This window comes from Ursus arctos, unplaced genomic scaffold (assembly GCF_023065955.2).
Source record: "Ursus arctos isolate Adak ecotype North America unplaced genomic scaffold, UrsArc2.0 scaffold_5, whole genome shotgun sequence".
NCBI lineage: Eukaryota > Metazoa > Chordata > Mammalia > Carnivora > Ursidae > Ursus > Ursus arctos.
In genome coordinates this window covers 22429024-22450234 of record NW_026623067.1, presented here as the reverse complement: position 1 = coordinate 22450234, position 21211 = coordinate 22429024, and the positions used below count along the sequence as shown (strand labels likewise).

At 37.4% G+C, this 21211-nt stretch overlaps 1 protein-coding gene across 2 annotated transcripts in view; it reads right to left on the bottom strand.

The window, feature by feature from the left end:
* Positions 1-14533: 14533 nt before the first annotated feature.
* SRFBP1 (serum response factor binding protein 1) overlaps positions 14534-21211 on the bottom strand; it is a 62199-nt gene continuing 55521 nt past the window's right edge. For both annotated transcript variants that reach the window (XM_026507822.4, XM_057307073.1), the window contains 3 exons: positions 20155-20863; positions 18894-18931; positions 14534-15098 (listed from right to left, as the gene is read on the bottom strand). In XM_026507822.4, the coding sequence (XP_026363607.1) occupies positions 14914-15098; positions 18894-18931; positions 20155-20863 (932 nt within the window). In that variant the 3' untranslated portion in view covers positions 14534-14913. The remainder of the gene's footprint in view (positions 15099-18893; positions 18932-20154; positions 20864-21211) is intronic.

Genomic DNA, 21211 nt, shown 5'->3' with positions numbered 1-21211 from the left:
TACAACAGTGAAGTCAAGTAGCAGCCAGAGCTAAGCTGGAAAGCCTAGAATATTTACTGTCTCTCCCATTGCAGAAAATGTTTGCTGATACCTGCTCTAAAGGAATAGAATATCAAGTATAGTATATACAATTACAAGGTTAATTTCTATTAAAAATACAAATATTTCATATTATAAAAAAAATCACTGACACACAGAAGTTGCCTAAAAAGAATGATGATGTGACTGGCAGCCGTCTTTTCAATAGAAAGTAAGTCAGAGAACAATGATATATTTTCACAGTAATGGAAGAAAATAATTAGCCAAGAGTAGTTACCCTACTAGGCTATCATTTGAGAATGAGATAAAAATAAAGACATTATTCTGAGACAAAAACTAAGAAAGCATACCATCTAATCGATCTTCAAGAATACAATGTTAAAAAATATGTACTTAGAAAATAGGAAAATATGAGAAATAAGGTCGGAGACAAAGAAAAGTTGATGAACAAAGAAACTGGTAAGCATGTGAGAAGGTCTACATAAATACTGTAAAAACCAATAATGATATTGCCTAATTTGGAGATAAAATTAAAAGGTAGAACTAAAATAGTCAATACAAATGCATGCAAGATAAAAAAGTGAACTAAGAGTCATGAAGCCTATGTGTTGTCAGGTAGGCTTACTCAAATTAATTTAGCTATTAAGAAAATAATCACTTTAAAACTTAAAGGGTAAATCCCAAAAGAAATTCCAAAATAGCAGAGAAGGAAAATGGGTAAAAAACATTTGAAATCCAATTGAGAAAAGGTAGAAAGAGAAAACCAGTACCACAGAAATCACCATGTATCAGAATCCATGGATATGGTTAAAAGAGAGCGCAAAGAAAAAACTGTGTAATTAACTATATAATCTAGAAAAAAAACGTGTAAAACACAGACATGCAAAATAAGACAAAAGACTAGCAAAACTGAATACAAGCAACCTCATTTAAGATACAGTCGGAGGACAGAAGGGGGAGCTCTCATGCCCTACCACTTGTCCTCAATTGCAAACTCCCAAAAGGAGACCTATCTTGCCTTCCCCCACAGGAGGAAGCCTATTTTACTGCTCCAGCAGGAGGAAGGAAGGATTTCTCCTCAACCAGCAACTATTATAGACAACAACTCAGTAAATGAGAAGCCATCGTCACCCTGAATTCTCACTTCCTTCCAGTGGACTTGGGTACAAAGCAGCCCCTCCCAATTTTCTCCTTTTCCCTATAAATAACGTCCCTCTCCTTTGATCTCTGGACTTGCCTATGACTTGCCATAGCTTGCATGTCCTGAATTGCAATCCTTCTATTATTCCCAAATAAACCCATCTCACTGGCAAAATAACTGGCTATTCTACTTTTAAAAGTTGATGGCGCACTACCCCAAACTTGCAGAGGTAATTTTAAAAACCAAGAGATTGGGGTGCCTGGGTGGCACAGTCGTTAAGTGTCTGCCTTTGGCTCAGGGCGTGATCCCGGTGTTCTGGGATCAAGCCCCACATCAGGCTTCTCCGCTAGGAGCCTGCTTCTTCCTCTCCCACTCCTCCTGCTGTGTTCCCTCTCTCGCTGGCTGTCTCTATCTGTCAAATAAATAAATAAAATCTTAAAAAAAAAACAAGAGATTATATTGTTTTGCTCTGCAAATAAAATACATCATGAATTAAAAAACTACTTTCAAATATATATATATAAGTTGAGTTCAGGTGAAAATCTAAACAAATTAATACAGAAAAAATAGAGAAAGTTTGTCAAAATGCACCAGGCTGAAATACTTTTTTCAGAGTTATTCTCCACTAAATCTTTGAAGAAAAAAAAAAAGAAAAATCACACAGATCATTTTCATAAATGCTCAAAAGGTATTTGATAAAATTCAACATCCATTCTTGATTTACAAAAATACACCAAATAATAGATCTTAATATCATAAAACATATCTATGTACATCTAAAAATCAACTTCATGCTTAAGATGAAGCACCAGAAATATTACTATTAACGTCAGGAATAGACAGGAGGTCTACTTTCAGTACTGTCATTTTACACTGTACTGGAGGTAGTAGCCATTCTAATTAGGTAAGAGAAATGGAGTTACAAGGGGTGCCTGGGTGGCTCAGTTGGTTAAGCATCTGTCTTCAGCTCAAGTCATGATCCCAGGGTCCTGGGATCGAGCCCCCCCCCCCCCCCCAAATCAGGCTCCCTACTCAGCAGGGAGCCTGCTTCTCCCTCTGCCTCTGCCCCTCCCCCTGCTTGTGCTCTCTCTCTCTCACTCTGACAAATAAATAAAATCTTCAAAAAAAAAATCAATGAGAGTTTGATAACCTGTGGCTGAGGAAACTGATGATATACAGAAGTTCACAGTCTTTACATATGTGCAGCATAACCAGTTCGAAGGTTCAAAGTACATATAACATGAATAAAATCAAATATTCTGTTTGGAAAAAAAATCAAAGTCAAAAGACAAATGATAAAATGAAGCTCCTTGCAAATCGTGACAGGCAAAAGGCTTATTGCTCTAACATATGAAGAGCTCCTACAAATCAGTAAGAAAAATACTAAGAGCCCCAAATAAATATGACCAAAAAACAGGGCCCAGAAAAGAAAATTCAAGCTGTGCTGATTGCTCTGATTTTAAATTAATAGACAATGAACTTTAAATGCGCTCCTAATGCTGCCCAGGACTCGTGCCATTTCTTACTTCAATCATTCTCATACTTTTTGTAGAAGGTTAATTCATACCTTCTCCTCTATAATCAGACATTATCTTCTCTCCCATTCTTATTCTCCACTGCTACTGCCCAAGTCCAAGCCGTCCTCTCTCTTACTCGGATTACTCTGATAGATTCCTAACTGGGAGCTGTAGCTATTCAATTATAGGAGTCAATAAACTGAGGAAACTTGTAAATATCCATGATTATTTATTCAAACTAACATTTACTCTAATATTTACAGTGTATGTATTCAAAAGGCAAATATTTACCTGAGAACCTACTATATACAAGTTTGGGACATGGCAGAGAAGGAAACAGTCTTTGCACTCACAAAGCTTATATTCTGGATGGGGAGGCTGACAGCTATATCAATATATATGTAAGGTGGTGAATGTCAAAGAAAAAAAATCTAGCAAGGAGGGAGTTATAATCAACTGATATTTTTGAAGGGAGGTCAGAGAAGGTCTCCCTGATAAGATGACATTTGAGCAGAGACCTGGGAAACTGAGGGAAGGAACAATGCAGATATCAAGGTGGAGAACATTAATTCGAGCACTAAATAAAGTAAATTCTATGCACAATAGTGCAATTACAGTGCTTACAAAATCTCTGAAAATTTGATAGGGCCTGAAAAACTTCTCTTTTATCACAAGCAGTGCCAATGGTGAAAAAAAAATTCAGAACTAGTCCACACCTATTTCAGACATAAAACAAACTGGTTGTTGTTGGTATATGTGAGGACTATGAACTTTTGTCCATAATAGGGAGAGTTAAGCCAAACACTGAATTTTTATACCATGCCTAGTTTAAAAATAAACACAAACAACCCTCCTTCCTTCACTCACCCTCTAAGTTTTGGCTGTCTTTACTAAAAAACATCCTTTTAATTTAATCCTGAAAACAACATGGAGAATGACTTTCTTTCAAAACAAGTTTTCCCTTGAAGAGAAACACATGTTCAAAGTACAAACAACATTCCAGAGTCTGACTTAAGGCTACTTAATTTCTGCGTGATGACGTCATACTTAGGCTACCGAACGTGTTCGTGTACATATCATTTCTTCTACAATTCTAAAACTTAGGCCCATTCACAGAAGTGGACCCATCGTTCTATGCAACTCTGTGGGAGTAACAAGGACTTCCCAGGTCACAAATAATTTCTCAGAGTAATCAAAATTAATACTCCAACATCATTTTTGAAAATAAAATTTACTAGCTAATTTTAAAATGTCTATAAGGAAAAGACTTAAGAATAGCCAAAAAAATGTTGAGAAAAAAAGACTTATGAGTAAACCAGGCTAGTGGGTGTCTATGGAAAATACAAAGCTATAATAAATTATTAATTAATTTATTGTATTTTATTTTTTTTTAGAGTTTATTTAAATTCCAGTTAGTTAACATGCAGTGTAATATTAGTTTCATGTGTAGAATTTAGTGATCCATCACTTACATCCAACACCCGGTGCTCATCACAGCAAGTGCCCTTCTTAACACCCATCACCTATTTCTCCCATCCCCCCACCCGCCTCCCCTCTGGTAACCAGCAGCAGGATTTGATTCTTTTTTTTTTTCATGGCTCAGTAATATTCTACCACGTATATATCACATCTTCTTTATCCATTCACGAGCTATAATAACTTAGAATGTAATACTGGATCAGAGAAATAGAGGAAAAGAGAGCCTAGGATTCCTGTGATTGTATGATGACATTTCAAGTCAGTAGAGAAAGGATGACCCAACTACACAAAAGTAGCATTAGCACAATACACATACTGGAACAAACAGAATAGTCAGATCATCACTACATACCATACATGCATTAAAATAACCCCCCCAGATCTCAATGACTTAACCAAATACTTACTTGTTGCTCATGTAAAGCTCAACAGGTGCAGGGTTGGGTTGAGGGGATCTGCTCCACGCAGTCGTGCAAGGACCCTGGATGGCAGAAACTTCGTCTTCAAAAGCTATCTTGCAAGGGAGCCCAGGATGTCAACATCCTGCTGGAAAACAAGGGAAGAAATGTGGAAGATTGCCCGGAACATTTTGTGGGGAGGTGAACATCATGTAATCATTTTACCTACATTCCATTGGTCAGCATTTCCTTAATCGCAAGAGGCTGGGAAACGTAAGTTAGCCAGGTACCTGAGCGGAAGAAGAAACAGATGAAGTGAGGACTTGGCTAGGTCTAACACGGTATGACTTTCTGGTTACCAAGTATCCTACCACCAGAGCACACTTCCCGCTCCCCGAGTGACACAACCCCAAAATCCATCCAGTTACTGCAACCAGCTTCAAGTCCAAGATCTCTGAATGCTGACATGGTTCATATATGGATACAGCTCCTTGGTATTCAGTGATATTTGCACAAACAACACAAGTTACAGAAATCTCCCTACTGCCACCTGGCCAACATACTATGGTCAAGCAAGGATAAATTTGTACTAAAAACTACATCTGGGAAAGGATAGATCAGAGGCATGCAGAAGGCACTGGTCTACTGTGGTTATGATAAACTTCTGGCAGGAATTTTGAGGTCTTTTTAACCTGGCAGTAAGAATATATCCTTGATTTCAACTTTGCTATCTGGGAGGAACTACTTATTCAACGTCCTTCATAGCTCTGGATCTACTCTTTAGCAGGTTTTTTGTCCATTAGCACATTTGAAATAAATGATGGGGCCTGACCCCCTTGGAGATTAATTTAAAGTTTTGCAACCCATTTCCTTCCTGAGCAAGTTTGGGAGCCCCCCAATACTTCTAATGATAGAGCACCCAAAAGCTGCTAAAGACTTGCAGCTTCTTTTGGCATTATAAATAAACGGACTGTATTTTTGAGAGAAAGGTATCTATTCAGCTACATATGCTGGTAGCATCTCCCAAAGTTCTTTCCTAAATATAATTCTCAAGGTTGACTTACTTTTTCCATTCTTTGTCCCCTGTCTTAAAGCTATCATGTTTAGGAGGAAATACCACAATTTTATTCAGATCTGTGCTGGAGCCAGAAGTCTTACTGGACCTTTGTGCATAATCTCTTATTTGGGACTAGAAGCAATGGTTTTTTCCACCCTTTTCTCTCTCTCTCTCTCTCTCTTTTTTGGTACTTGCAAGGTAACAAATTCTTGTCACATCCCTCCTCTTTTCTTCAATCACCTTGATAAGTGCAGGTAGTAAATGTCAACTCACTACCAACATTACCTTTTTTAGCCTTTCATTGGAGCTATAGGGTCAAGGGCACGTGGTTCACATTCCAAGTAATTGCAAGTGACCTTTTAAAAAACTGTTTCATCACTGCATTACACAAATCTTATTTTCTAATACTGGATGTTAGTTTTCATCTTGATTGATTGCTGGACCAACGAATGTCATGTACTTTGGATTTATTTTTATAGTAGCATCCTCCTTCCACCACCATCTTGGAGTCAGAGTTAATAGCACCTGTCTACCAAAAAATAATTTCTAATTTTCATTGGTTTAACACGATAGATGTTTGTTTTGGTAACTTGAATCCAATTGGCTTAAGTGGGAGGAATAAGTAGATGACTATGATTCTCAGGTACTGAGGTTCCCAGACTGATGGTTGTTGCTACATCTTAAAATGTTGTTATGTCTTAAAAAGACATCTAATGTCTTGCCGGGAATTGACATCCAGCAAAGGGATACAAGAAGAGTGGAGGATAGAAGAAGAGTTTATGGGCTAGACCTGGAAGTGGCTGACACAATTTTGATCCACATTCCATTAAGCAATTCTCAAGTCACAGGACTCCAACCTAACTTCAGGAGATACTGAGAAATATCGACTGGTTGTGTGCTAATTGATTTGATTAGGTATGCCAATCCGTCAGAATTTTTGGGTTAAGTTCCAAATAGATTAAAGGCTAAATATAACATAAACCTATAAAAAGTACTAGAAGAAAAAAGAGTAGAACTGTTTATGTATGTCGAGAACTTTGCGAGGTGTGGGGGTTTCATGGGACTACACTGGGCACTCAGGAGACAGATGGGGGACAAAGCAGAGATCAAGTTTTCATTGACGGTACTGCCTGAAAGATGTTACTGTTTTAGGAGACACAAATACCCACAAGGACTCTTGTTTCCTACTGAAAAAAAGCCTATCACTGTAGGTCACCAAACACTGTCAAGAGGGCACAGGTAAAGACTCACTGTGGCTTGGGGAAGTGTAAATGAAAAACAAAACAAAACAAAAATTGTATCCCTGGGGAGGGTAAGGAAGCTATCCTGTGCCCAGACTATGAGACACATCTCCTGACTTGGGGAGGGGCAAGAAAGCCTTCCAAACAAGATTCACCGAAGATGCAACGAAGAGTTTAGCTGCCACAAAGAAGAGCGCGGCAGAATCACGGGATCCACCCGCAGTCCTTTAAGTATGAAAACCACCAAAGATTTTGACCATCAAGAACTCAAAGAATTCTTTCCATGAGTCCTTTTTTGAGGACTCTACTAGAGAATAAACCTCATCCAAAAAAAAATGACTGGGAAAGTTTGAGCAATTCAGCTTTAATATATATTCCTTAGAAAATCTAAGATGAAAACTAAAGTGCAGCAAGGGTAGAATAATGTTACATAACATGCTCTATATTGCATGTTCTATGTTCCGATGAAGTAAAAATAATGCAACTAAAAATGGGAGGAGAATAAAGTCAATGAAAGGAGAGAAGGAGAATAAACTCATTAAATGTAATTTAGGTGAGGGACGCTTGGGTGGCTCAGTCGGTTGAGCACCTGACTCTTGTTTTGGTTCAGGTCATAATTTCATAGGTTGTGGGATCGAGCCCCATGTTGGGCTCCACGATCAGTGGGGAGTCTGCTTGAAGATTCTCTCCCTTCGCTCCTCCCCCTACTTGTGGGCACACACTCTCTCTCTCTAATAAATGAATAAATCTTTTAAAAAATGTAATTTAGGTGAAAGAGAATGTCATTAAAAATGGATAATACAGATTGCAAATAAAAAAACAACGGACATTAAAAATGGTTTAACCACTAGAATAGAAATATTAATCTTCCTACACACCAAATTTATTTTTTAATAGCAGATACGGTTTGAAGAGAAATAGTAAATATAATAAATACAATAATTATAGCATAAGAAAATCTACAGAATTGAAAGCAAACATACTGAACTTATCAACAAATGAGGAAGGGTTGAATTTGCCTATTAAATGGAAAGATTTTCAACTAGGCTCATCAAGACCTAATCATACACTCCATTCAAGAAACATACCTAAAACAGACTGATTCAGAAAGGAATAGTGAAATGTATTCCAGGCAAATGGGAACACTATAAAAGCAGGGACAGCAACACTGATGTCAGATTAAGTAGAAAACAAACAATAGTAGGGAAAGATTTTCTAACTATGATTTCAAATTCATATGCAAAAATGAAATAAAAGGAAATAAAGAAATTGTAGCATCTGACTATAAACAAATGACAGAAAAACAGCATGATAAAAAAGTGAGTAACACAAATAAAATCAAAAGACAACCGACAAATTGGGAAAAAAATATTTGTCATATACATAACAGATAAAGGGCCAGTATACGTGATCTATAAAAAAATCTTAAAAATTATGGTAGAAGGTAAAGAACAACAACAACAAAAACTCACTGGTGGAAAACTGGGCAAGATATGAAAAAATTCACAAAAATTGATACAAAAAAGGCACTTAACAATTTTTAACGAGTATTCTACTATAATACCCCAATAAGAAAAATGCGTAGTAAAACTACCCTGAGGTAACATTTCTCACCTATCCAATGGACAGAACTCAAAATGTAGAACACCTTACTCTACTGGGGAGGTTGTGGGAAAATAGGACTTTCTCTTGTGTTGCTGGTGTTAAGCACAACTTTCATGGTGGAAAATTTGGCAGTTTTTAAACAAAACTACATACGCGCTTACCTTTTTTTTTTAAAATTATTTATTTATTTATTTGACAGAGAGAGAGAGAGAGAGACAGCCAGTGAGAGAGGGAACACAAGCAGGGGGAGTGGGAGAGGAAGAAGCAGGCTCCCAGCGGAGGAGCTTGATGTGGGGCTCGATCCCAGAATGATGGGATCACGCCCTGAGCCTAAGGCAGACGTTTAACAACTGAGCCACCCAGGTGCCCCTGCGCTTACCTTTTGACTTAACATTTCTATTCTAGGAACTTACCCCAAAGACCTAACTCCAATAATATGAAAACACATACTGTTGTTCATATTTTCTTTGCAATACTTTTTGTAACTGCGAGATATGTAAAATAACTGGTATGATCAGACACAGATGAGCAGCTGAATAAATTGGCAGGTCTACCTAATGAGGTACTAGAAAGTTTTGTTGTTGTTGTTTCTTGGTTTTAAATTAGGAAAATCTTTACGGACAAATGTGCAGTGATTTCCAGGACATATTTTTAAAAGAAAAAAAAAGTTTTTGTCTTTTTTGGTTTTGTTTTTTGTTTGTTTTTTTAAGTGAGCGAGCACAGGGGGGTGGGGTGCTGAGGGAAAGGGAGAGAGAATCTTAAGCAGGCTCCATACTCAGTGTGGAGCCTGCTGCAGAGCTCCAATCCCATGACCTTGAGATCATGACCTGAGCTGAAGGCAAGAGTCAGATGCTCAACCGAGCCACCCAGGTGCCTCAAAAAAAGGCAGTTTATAAAACACCTAGGAATGTTAATTTTTGCAGTAGGAGCAGGAAATAAACATACACATTTATTCATCTGTACAAACAGAAACACAGAAAGCATATACCAGGGACTAATGAGATGGATTATCTATAGAGGATGGGTGGAAATGGGGTAAAATAGAAAAGAAACAACTGGAAGCAGGAACTGCCACCTCTCAAAGTATATCATTTTGTGCAGCTCTGACTTATGGAACAATGTTCGTGTTTCACACACATAACGAAAAAATATAAATTAAATTACCAAGGATGGAAGAAAAAAATCCCTTAAGTAAAACACATCAGAAATGTGAATTAAGGTGCATTTCAAATGAAGTACTACCTGGAAGGAAGGCAGGGAAAATGCATTAACCCAGGTCACTATTTATTATTATTACTCTAAAAATTGAGATATAAGTCACATACCATAATATTCACCCTTTTAAAGTACACAATTCAGTGGATTTTTGTATATTCACAAAGTTCTGCCACCAACACCACCATCCAATTCCAGAACACATTAATCAATCCAAAAAAGAAAGCCATCCATACCCATTAGCAGTCACTCATTCCTCCCTCCCCTAGACCTTAGCAATCACTGATTTACTAATCGGTCTCTATGGATTCACCTATTCTGGGTATTTCATATAAGTTGAACCATATTTTGTGTTTGGCTTCTTTCTTAACCTAACGCTTTCAAGGTTCATTCATGTCATAGTATGTATCAATACTCCATTCCTTTTTATGGCTGAATAATATTCCATTGTATGTATATACCATTACTGCTTATCCAGTCACCAAGTGATGGATATTTGGCTTGTTTCTTCTTTTTGGCTATTATGAATAATGGTACTGTGTACATTCATGATCAAGTTTCTGTTGGAATATGTTTTCAATTCTTTTAGAGTCTACAGCTATTAGTGAAAATGCAGTTCATATGAGACCCTCATTATGTTGATGCTGGTACACTTGATGGTATCCTAGGAGTCTTTGAGGACTGGTTTGTTGTCGTTCACATTTTTTTTTTTTTTCTTCTCCTGTTCCTAAGACTGGATAATGTCAATTGACCTATCTTTAGTTTCACCAAAGCTTTCTTCTGCCTGCTCCAATCTGCTGACCACTTATGTGGAGTTTTCCTATCAGTTATACTATTCAATTCCCAAATTTTTGTCTCCTTTATAATTTCTATCTCATTATTGATATTCTCTATATGGTAAGGCATTGTTCTCAGACTTTTAGTTCTTTAAACTTTTATTTCCTTTAGTTCTTTACACATATTCTCAAAATAGCTTATTTAATGTCTTTGTTGAGTAAATCCAAAGTCTGGACCTCTCTGGGGACAGTTTGCTTTTCTTCCCCTGTATATGGGGCATACTTTGTTTCTGCATATGTTTTATAGTTTTTTTATGGGAAACTGGTCATTTTAACTAATATAATGGTGCAAATCTAAAAATCAGATAATCCCCCCTCTCTAGGGCTTGTTGTTGTTTTTTGTTGTTGTTGTTTAGTGGATTTTTTGAACTTGTGAAGTCTATATTCTTTGTTGTGCGCGGCCATTAAAGTTTTTGCTTCATTAGTTTAGTGGTGGACTAATAACTAGACAGATCTCCTTAAATGCCTGGAATACTTGTGATTTTGTTGAGCGACTGTGTGTGTGTGTGTGTGCGTGCGTGTGTGTGCTCACGCACGCTGGGGCACACCCTCAACACAGCCAGGAAGCTTACAATTCCACCTGAGCCTTCATCTCCTGCTAGAGCAGAACCTCTAGGTTAGCTAGAAGTGACAGTTTAGGGCCTTCTCAGCTCTTCCCGAACATATACACAGCACTATGCAAGCACATGACTTGCTTAATTCCAAGAAAATATGTCAGAACTCATCAAAGTCCCTAGAGATACTGAATTCTCCAGATTTCCCTTCAAGCTTTTTGCCAAATTTGTTTGCCTCAACTGTTATTCACTGCCTCAAGCAACTGTGATATTAAACAATTACCTCTGATTGTTTTTGAAAAGTGGTATCAGGAAAAAGACTTTCACACTGAGCAAGTTCTCAGTTAAGTGGGGTCTTCCAGGGAACTACCACATTGGTCAAAAAATGACAATTCTCAGTGAATATACTGTTGAAGAAGCTCCAACCCTGTTCTGCTTCTCCTAGTGGCTGCCAGGCTTCCGGTTTTCACTGTGATTGTGGCTGTTGGTTTTCAAAACTATCATGGATCTGAGGAGTGGAAGATGCAAATAGCGAAAGTTAAAGTGTCACAAAGACCACCATTCCTATCAAGATTTATCCATTTTTCTTGAAAAATACTCCCTGGATTGCAGTAAACCTGTGGTTAACTCCATAGTTCTAAAAAAGTTGATTCTGATAATATAGAGTTTCTCACTGCTTTTTATGGGGAAAATAATTTCTGTACATCTTTACTCCACCATTTTTGCTGACATCACCCCAGGTAACTTTGAAATTTAGTTTTGAGACCATATGTCCTTAAGCTGAAGAAAAAAGAACTCTAAACATACACTGAACTTTGGCTGGCAGACTTGTATTTTGCAGAGGCATCAGTGAGCAACTCTGAAACTAACTTCCATGTATTCTAGGGTTGAGAAAGTAAGTAAACATATTGTGGGTAACGGGAATCATCTTTCTCACTGTTAGATGGCAAAAGGACACAAGACACAGCCTGAGTAGGCTCCCACTGGCCAAATTAAGGATAATTTGAGCATCAAAATAAATAATGGATTTCTACTTCTGTAGTAACAGGAATCAGATTTGCCATTCTAGATTAAATAACTAGAACAAGGGATTAAATAAAATATTACTTAAGTTTTCAGACAATGGACAAAGAGGAATAGAGCATAGTAATACCTGAAAGAGTGAAAACAAACCAGCTGAACGCTTTAGCTCATTGCATGGTTTCTAACTATGCTACAGGGGGAAGGAATCCCAGATAACTCAGTGGCCTTCCTGGAAAGAGTTCGGGGTTTACATAGGCTACTGTGACTAGAATTTGTGAGGAAAAATACAAGACAGGATAAGATGAACAGAATTAAGTGCTATGGAGAACTTTGGAAGGATCCCCTAAAATCTATGGCATAAGACTAATATGTGCAATGTGTATGAGGAACCTACCAAGGCCAGGGAAAAAATTCACTAGAAAGGAGTTTGTGAAGCAACTTATACTGGGCCAGGTATGGTTTGTGTTCTCATCTCACCAGATATAAGGGAAAGTTTCGCTAGTAGAAAAAGCATTAGACAGAGTGCTTAGAATGGTAATGCCTCTGGAGCCAAATAAGACCGAGGCCAAGCTTTCTCAATCTCAGCACTGTTGACACTTTGGGCTTGATAATTCTTTGTTGTATATAATGTACAATGTTTAGTAGCATCCCTGGCGTATATCCACTAGATGTGACACAAAATGTAGATACTATCAAATGTTCCCTAAGGGTAGAACTGCCCCAAATGGAGGACCATGGCAGACGAGATCATTAAAACAGCTACTAATATTCCATATGTTCAAGGAAGTACAGAAAAACTTATACGTGATAAGAAGACATATGTAATAATACAACAAAAACAATAGCAAAGAGAGAGGGGAAGAAAGAGAAGAGGAAGAGGAAATGAGGAGAAGAGGAGGGGTAGGCAGACGAGAGCCGAGGATAAAGCAAATGCGGTAAAATGTTATCGACTGAAGAACCTGGGTGAAGGATGTTGTGTGGTAAAGAACTTGGCTTTGCCCAAGGAGGAACTGCCTTTGCTTTTGGCTTCTTGGGAGGCAACCTATGTGATACCTGATAGAAGTACGCTTGTTTAGGGCAGCAGCTAGCTACACTAAAAAAGACAAAACCTGTAACTCAGGATGGGGGATTTGGGGTCATGTGGTATCAGTCATCTGGAACAATCATCTGGGCAATCAACTGCTGATGCTTACATATTGCAGCCACAACAAAAAATCTGCACACCAAAGCTTAGTGAGCTTCTGAGACTGGCAATATTCTATGCACATTGATGTCAGGATGGTAATGCGTCCTGAGGACAACAGAAGCTTTGTGTTAGAACCCTCACAGACATGGTCCTATGCATCTCTTCCTTTGACAGGTTTTAATTTGTACCCTTTCCCTGTAATAAACAAGAACTTTCAGTAGGTTTCAGTGTGTGCAAATAAATAGGTTTCAGTTAAGTTCTGGGAGTTTTTCTAGCAAATTTTTGAACCTGAGGGTGTTTGGAGAACCCACCCCAACCAACTCCGTCTCCGAACCTGCAGCTGGTGTCAGAAGTGATAGTGGTCTTGTGGGGGCTCTTCCTCTAATTCTGTAGCTGGACCCTAACTCCTTGCGGTAGGATAAGAAGTCTTGGCCAGACTTGGTGGTCTGGAGGACACTGCTCTCAACCTCGCAGTTTGGCTAAATCTGGGTAGCCAATGGAGACGTTTTTCTTTCACTTTGCCTGTAATAATTATTCATAATTAAAATTTCATTGAAATTAATTTTAATTTTGCATAATTGACGTGTCAAAATAAAAATTTAAAAGAAACGTAGAAAAAACAAATTTTGCTTTCAACACAGCAAAAATAACTTTTTCTGTATAATCTCTTGAATTCCATTGCTATAGTTATCTAAATTCTTAAGCTCTTGAAAATGATAGAAATGACTCTCCAGAGCTTATAAATTCCTGCAAACCAGGGGCTTTCCCTGCCATTAACAGGAACATGGAATTTAGTTATCTTTACTTAGTTAACCAAGAACCTTTAATTTCTTCCAGAGAAGCAAAAGCCAAACGTTTGAAAGGATTTTTAAAATCCCGTTTTCTTTTGAAATAACAGTACTCCATAGAGAGTAGTTCCTTCCTCAGTGAGTCATCTCATCACTGCACTCAGTTATCTGGAAATGTTTCTTCAATCACATTTCCTTCAGAGTTTATCCTTATGAATTCTAATCCATGGTTCCACAAAAAATGTTTCTATAAAAGTGTATGGTCAAGTATCTACATGTTATACATTCTTGCTTTAAACAAATATTTCTATGCAGTGAGATATATAACAAAGTTTTGATTGTGTTGCTACATTTAAACATGTGTGTTGCCTAAAAAATTGAGATACAATTCAGAAATCAAAAACTGCCCTGGAATCTATTTTAAGACAGACAAAAAGGAGATCACAAATAATTACAAATATAATAAAAATTAATATTTATTTGTTAATTTATTATCTTTAGACCATAGTAAAAGTTACTTAGTTTTGCTAAGAATAACTTTTAGCAAAGGTGATCTCTTTTAAATAACTACAATTTCCTCATATTTTCCATTATTATTTTAATATATCTTCTCAAAATTTATTTTCAAGGCAAGACACAGAGCTAAACCTGTAAAACACCCTTCATGAAAAGCACAAATGAGGAAGTCTGAGATCGCTATAATCTCAAAATTCTTTCACAGACGGAACAGTGTGGGTATATTATTAAAAATCAATTTAAGTATGTACTTGATTTGTGGTAGGCTTATGTAAACATAACTTTAATAATGGGCTGGTTCACAAAAAGAGGTACTAATTAATCATCAAATGTAATTTTTTTCCCCTGAAACACAGCAATTTTAGATTGCTGTTCTTTTCGCCTCCTGCTTGCTTCCCACGAAGGATGAAGAGGCAGCTGTGACTGCTGTTTTGTACTTTCAAGTCCTCTTTGTGCACTCTTATTAAACAGATTCTTGAGCTGAGGTTCATTTTGCTGAAAACCTGGGAGGAGAAAGCAAAGATAGTGAGAAATAACTATATATCTAAATAGCATGCAAGAGAAAGATTTCATTTTCTCACATTGGTATTTAAGGAAGGAATTTAGTTTTACTTAAACGGAATACATCACAGTTTAAAATCTAAGTCCAACAGGGAACAGTGTGAGATTGAAATATACATATGATCAGGCAATTCTGGGACACATGCTTTCTAATCTTTTATTTTTTTTTTTCTAATCTTTTACACAGATGTTTGTTGTTTGTCTCCTAATGTATGTTGTGCTGTCTTACTTACATTGGCAGTAAGAAAGGAAAGAATGCAGACAACATGGAAGGCCAAGAAAACCCCAAAAGAGCATCTTACATTTTCAAAGGAATATCATTAGTTTAAGATAACTGTATATGGAGCAGATGTAGCCAGAAAATTCACATGTATTTAAATAAGATATTGGATTTGACAATGTTGATGGGAGATATGTATTTTTAAAGGACTACTAATTGACTCCACTCCCTTCTATTACTGAACATAAAATTATTATAAAATAAATTGCTGAATTTACTCAAATATAAGATAAGATTCTTTTCCAATCATAAAATTATCCACCAGATAAGAGGGTGGCAAATTGTTTCTAGACCTTACAGCCTCTTATAAGATACTTAAACTACGTTATTTTGAACAATAAAGTAGTATTTGGGAGAGACACACCAGCCAGAAAACACATAAATCAATGCATGTTTACAGAATCAGGGGAATAAAAAAAAGGAGACAAAAATATAGATTTTTTAAAGTAGTCCTAGGGATGCATACTTTCTCCACTATGAGTTAGACATCATTCATTGTCAAAAGCCTTTTCAAGGGGCGCCTGGGTGGCACAGCGGTTAAGCGTCTGCCTTCGGCTCAGGGCGTGATCCCGGCGTTATGGGATCGAGCCCCACATCAGGCTCCTCCGCTATGAGCCTGCCTCTTCCTCTCCCACTCCCCCTGCTTGTGTTCCCTCTCTCGCTGGCTGTCTCTGTCAAATAAATAAATAAAATCTTGAAAAAAAAAAAAGCCTTTTCAAGATCTTCTTAAAAAGCCAGTGTCATAATGTTACACAAACAAATGCAAACAGTTTGGGATAACATTTCCAAAATATTATCGTACAAAGAATTCAAAATGTCCTGAATCTTGTACAAATCACAGGTGGTCTAAAAACCTGATACAATACTCAGAATGGCTCTAGTAATGAAGAACCAAGAATTTAATAGTTAAATGAAACTGTTACACAAAAAATGAGATTTAAATAAGGCAGTATTCTAAACTAATATATATTTTATATAATTATGGAAAGTAAATTGATACGTGAAAACAAACTGATAAACTAAATACTATAAATATATAAGCTAAGCAAAAAACAAAAATTCTCTCACTTGGGTCTCCTCACAGGGAAAACGTGGGAGTGCCTGAAGTTTACAGTTCTCCTGCTTATGAATATAAGGTCAGTGAGGCAAATTGCCATGACCTAGTTTTCTTTTCCTACTAGGTGCACAGGCTGGATGCATTCCCCATCCTGACTATACAGTTAGATGAGGCCATGCAACTGAGTTACAGCCAAAGGCATATGAACAAAAGGTCTGACCGTGAACACCTCACATTTGATCCTTTTATTCTCTCTCTCTGCCCGCAGGGAGCATAGAGAATTCCTGGAGGCACAAGAAGGAAGAAGACTGCAAGCAGTGCAGTCGGTGATGAATGAGAAATAAATCACCATATCATGGTTACAGCAGGCAGTCTACTACGAAGAGTACCAAAGCAGTGCTCGGAAGGATGTTACAGCCTTTAAAATGGCATACAAATTTCACACTGGCTTTGCGGCTCAGTGGGAGGTGATAAGGAAATGGACACGGGAGGTTGCAAAGTGCCCATTCTTCCTATGCTAATGAAGTGGGTAAAACTGAGGCCAGTGAGAACCTGGAAAGCAGGCTATAGGCCTATGGAGTTTGCAGCACCAGAGTTTATGAGTGGAAAGAAAAAAAAAATTAGTGTAGTGATGGCTGTTTGGCAATGGACTACACAAGAGGGAAAGAACTGGCCAGCTCACAGGCAGAAACAAAAGGGAACAGAGTGTCCAGATATTTGGGAACTAAGGTTTAGAAAAGACTCGGAACTTCAAATGGTAAGATATAAGACTGAGAAAGATTTTAAGCAGGAAAGGTCTATGGAGATTCAGCCCTGGAGCAGAGGTAAGAGTCACGTATGGCCTTCTCAACCAACCCTGAGAGTCTCAATACGGCAGACAATTAATAATGGTGGGTGTGGGAAAAAATACCCCTAAACATAAATAAGGCAAGTTTGAGAACTAGAAAATTGTTGGTGTGGTGATTCGCTCATGGATGGACTAACTGGAAACCAGGAAGTCAGAAATCTACTATGTTTCTGAGGGACATGTGTTGTGAAAAGAATCCTATATCTGGGCTGAAAAACTCTCTTTTGATTGTTAAAGACTTTGAACTGTCTTCAGGACCAGGTATTTTTACCAGTTACTTGGGCCAACTCCCAAGGAAATTATACTAAATGTCCACTTGAGATGTGGGCATGGAACACAGACCTCTCCAGAACACAGTCAGAAACCACGAAGAACAACAGATAAGGAAGTTCCTCCAGATAGTTCACAATTTTTGTTCAGGTAGTAAACGTGCTATGTGCCTCCCAATTTTCCCTTAACTGACTGGGAGTTTGTATTGTGGTTACGTAGTCCCTGGTCTGCCACTGAATATTTGGTATGAGCTGGGGACAGGCAGTCTGTCTTTTAGTGACCAGGCCATCAAATTTTGATCAGTCAAATCCATGAGACCAGATGGAAAGAAAGTACTGCCTGACTGGTGGATGATGCTGGGCTTGGAGCTTGGATGCAGGGACTGGCTGGGACTCTGAGCTGGCTTCCTTGAGAAGGAGATAAAGTGTGCTATGTGTGGGGGAGGGACAGTGAAATGAGCACTTGGTGAGAGAAAGGATAGTCACTGGCAGATAGTTATGTGTTTAAGAAATTCTACTTCCTTTTTCCTCCTAACCACACAGTTAGATTGCATTTCTTAGCTCCCTTGTGGCTAGATGGTATCATATAATTGAATTCTGGCTAATGAAATGTGAGCAGAACTGATTCCTGCCACTTTCAGACCTGGCACATAAAAACCTCCTGCAAAACTGTCCATGTACTCTTCCCTTCTGGAGGAGTATCTGGAAACTGCAGGAGGAAGGAGCTAAAAAAGGAAAGGAGCCTGACTGCCGAATTACTATATGAAACACAGCCCCTCTGCCAGTTCACAGTGGACTGTGATGTGCATGAAAAATATATTTTTATTATTTTAAGCCAGTGAGAGTTTGGAATTATGTACAGAAGTCAGCCTACCCAAATATATGTAACCTGATTTGTTATGAATTAATGTGAAAATATTTTGATTTTATTCTGAACCTAGAAAGTGACATCCTTGTTACTGAATGTTTAACAGCATGATGCCAAGATATAATTTAAAGTTATACTTAAAATTTAAATTATTTAGTTCAAGATAAACCAAATAGACCCAATACTTCCTGGTAAGTTTTGCTTCTATCTTTCATACTGGTAGCACATAGGTAAAAACAAACCAATAAACAATTAAAATTTAAAAAATTATACTGATAATTGAAAGACCTTGTTGTCCTCCTTCCTGTGGGTAAATATTTCATTCAGGCTATTAAGCAACCAGAACTTTTCATCCTTCTACTCTGGCAAAGCATTAGTCAATTTCATATCAAGGTCAGGGAGCCATTAATACATACCTGGGGTTTTGCTTTTTGGAGCCTGTTCTCTGTAATTTCTAAAAGAAGAAAAACACCATTAGGATTTAAAAAGATAACTGACCTTAAGAAAATAATGTAAAAAAAACTAGGGATAAAACTCACTCAAAGGACTATGGTACTCCTCATCCCATCAGCAATCAATAAAAAAATGATAAAACCCCACGTTTTAGCTATATCAAAGTTTATGAGAACCCAATGATACTGCAGAAACATGGGAGTTTCCCTCTCACCCCCCTTACAGGGACTTCTGGTCATAAAATATCCTATCTTGGTTACCTGTGTCTCCTCCTCTTGAGGACTATCCAGATAAAGAATTTCGAAAGTCTTGTTAAAAGGGGAATGAGTCACATATTACACAAATTCATTTTTTGGGAGATGGAAAGCATAATGGCGTGTTATTCTCAAGCAAGGAAAAAAAATGGAGCCTTCTGAGGCAGGTTTGGGAGATATAAAAAATATTTTAATTAATTTCAAGGTTTCAAATATGGTGTCTTTTCCATACTCTTACTTCTTTAGAAAATGTTTACATCATGTGTTTCTATTCTATTAAAAATTATCCCTGACTTATACATAAATAGAAAAAGTTTTCTGGAGAAGGTAGCTATTACTGAAGAAATCAGCTAACCATGATATTTATCCTAAAATGTGAAGATATTCCCTCCCAGATTAGAATTACAAATGAAATGAAACGGATTGATTTATAACAGAAGAGCTGTGAAAGGTGGTGTTTAACAGCAGGGACAGACGCAGCAACACTACCAGATGTAAAGCAGTCTGGAGAAACTCAGGGTTAGAGCAAACAGCTGTATACACTGACATAGCGATGCGCAAGAAAATGACCGATGTTTACAATAATGGCCCTGGGTTATCAAGAAAAGAAAAAAAACAACCACCATTCTTTTCAGAAAGTTCTGCTTAAAGAGTAAGATACGAGACATTTTCAAAAGGTTTTCACCAAAAGCTAACTCAAAGTGTGAAAACCTTGACAATCGAAGAATAACCTGAAATTAGCTAGACAAATTATTTGGCGTAGGGATCGATGTGGCACTGCTGTATGTGTATTTGCATGTATTATCTGAGTATAAAGTTCGAAAAGGCCAAGTCTAAACGCAGGATGTGCTGTATAAACTACATGTACGTATGGGAGCGATTCTCTTCTGTCATTGCTAGCATGTGCAGATATTTCATATCTTCAAAAACATTAAGAACTATTAATCCAGGACAGAAAAAATACTCTTACCTTCTAGAGCTTTTAGATCCAGATAAAGAATGGAAAAACACTGACTCAAACTTCCTTGATTCTGTATTTGGCTTGTTTATGTCATTTCTTATACTCTGATGGGTTTCAAGTGTATCTTCCTCAAGTAACACTTTGTGGGGGGGCTTTTGTTCCTTAACTGAAGAATGGCAACTACTTTCCTTCTTTCGTGTCCGTCTGACTTTCCCAATGAAGAAGTCATCACCACTGTCACTATCCTCAGACATGGAGGACTGTTTGTAAAACCTTTCTTCCGTGCTATCATCGAAATACTCCTTTTCTTCTTCTTGTAATTCTTCTCCATCACTGTTACCATCAAGGGAGCTACTAGACTCTTTCCCTTTTTTAGTTTTACTTAAGGTTTTCATTTTTGGGTCAGGAGGTGTCTTCTGGGGCTCAGAAGAAACTACACCAGCCCTTTCAGAAGGCTTTGATGGAGAATTTGGAACTTCTACAGCACTGGGTCCATGTTCCATCTTGGTTCTTTTTTCTTTTGAATTTATTGGTTTCTTTGCCAATATTTTGGCTTCTTTCTCTTTTTGTTCACTGATAATAGTTCCTTCATGCTGTAACTTACTGGCATCATCATTTGAACACAAAGTGTCCTTGGAATGATTTTCTTCTGAAGCATTCTCTGATGATTTAACTTCAACAACATTCTGTCTTGCATCTTTAAAGGCTTTGACAGCAGCTACAACAGAAATAGCACATGATTCGTTTCATCACTAAAACAAGTAATATAAAACATCACCACTTCAGTACAGTATTTCTTAAATAATTTGGAAACACTTAAGAGGACAAATGCAATTATTTCAACTATATATATCACCGGTCTGAACTCACAAAAGAATTTTACTGACTTTAAAAACCAAACTTGCAAGAAATGGTTAGAGGTATTCAATTTAAAACTCTTAAAATTAACCATCCTTTCAGGCCTTGTAGCTATTGAAAATAGTAAAAACTTCACTAAATACCAATAAATAAAATAAAATAGCAACTCTACTTTCTTTAGCAATAATGTATTGATATGATTGTGGTA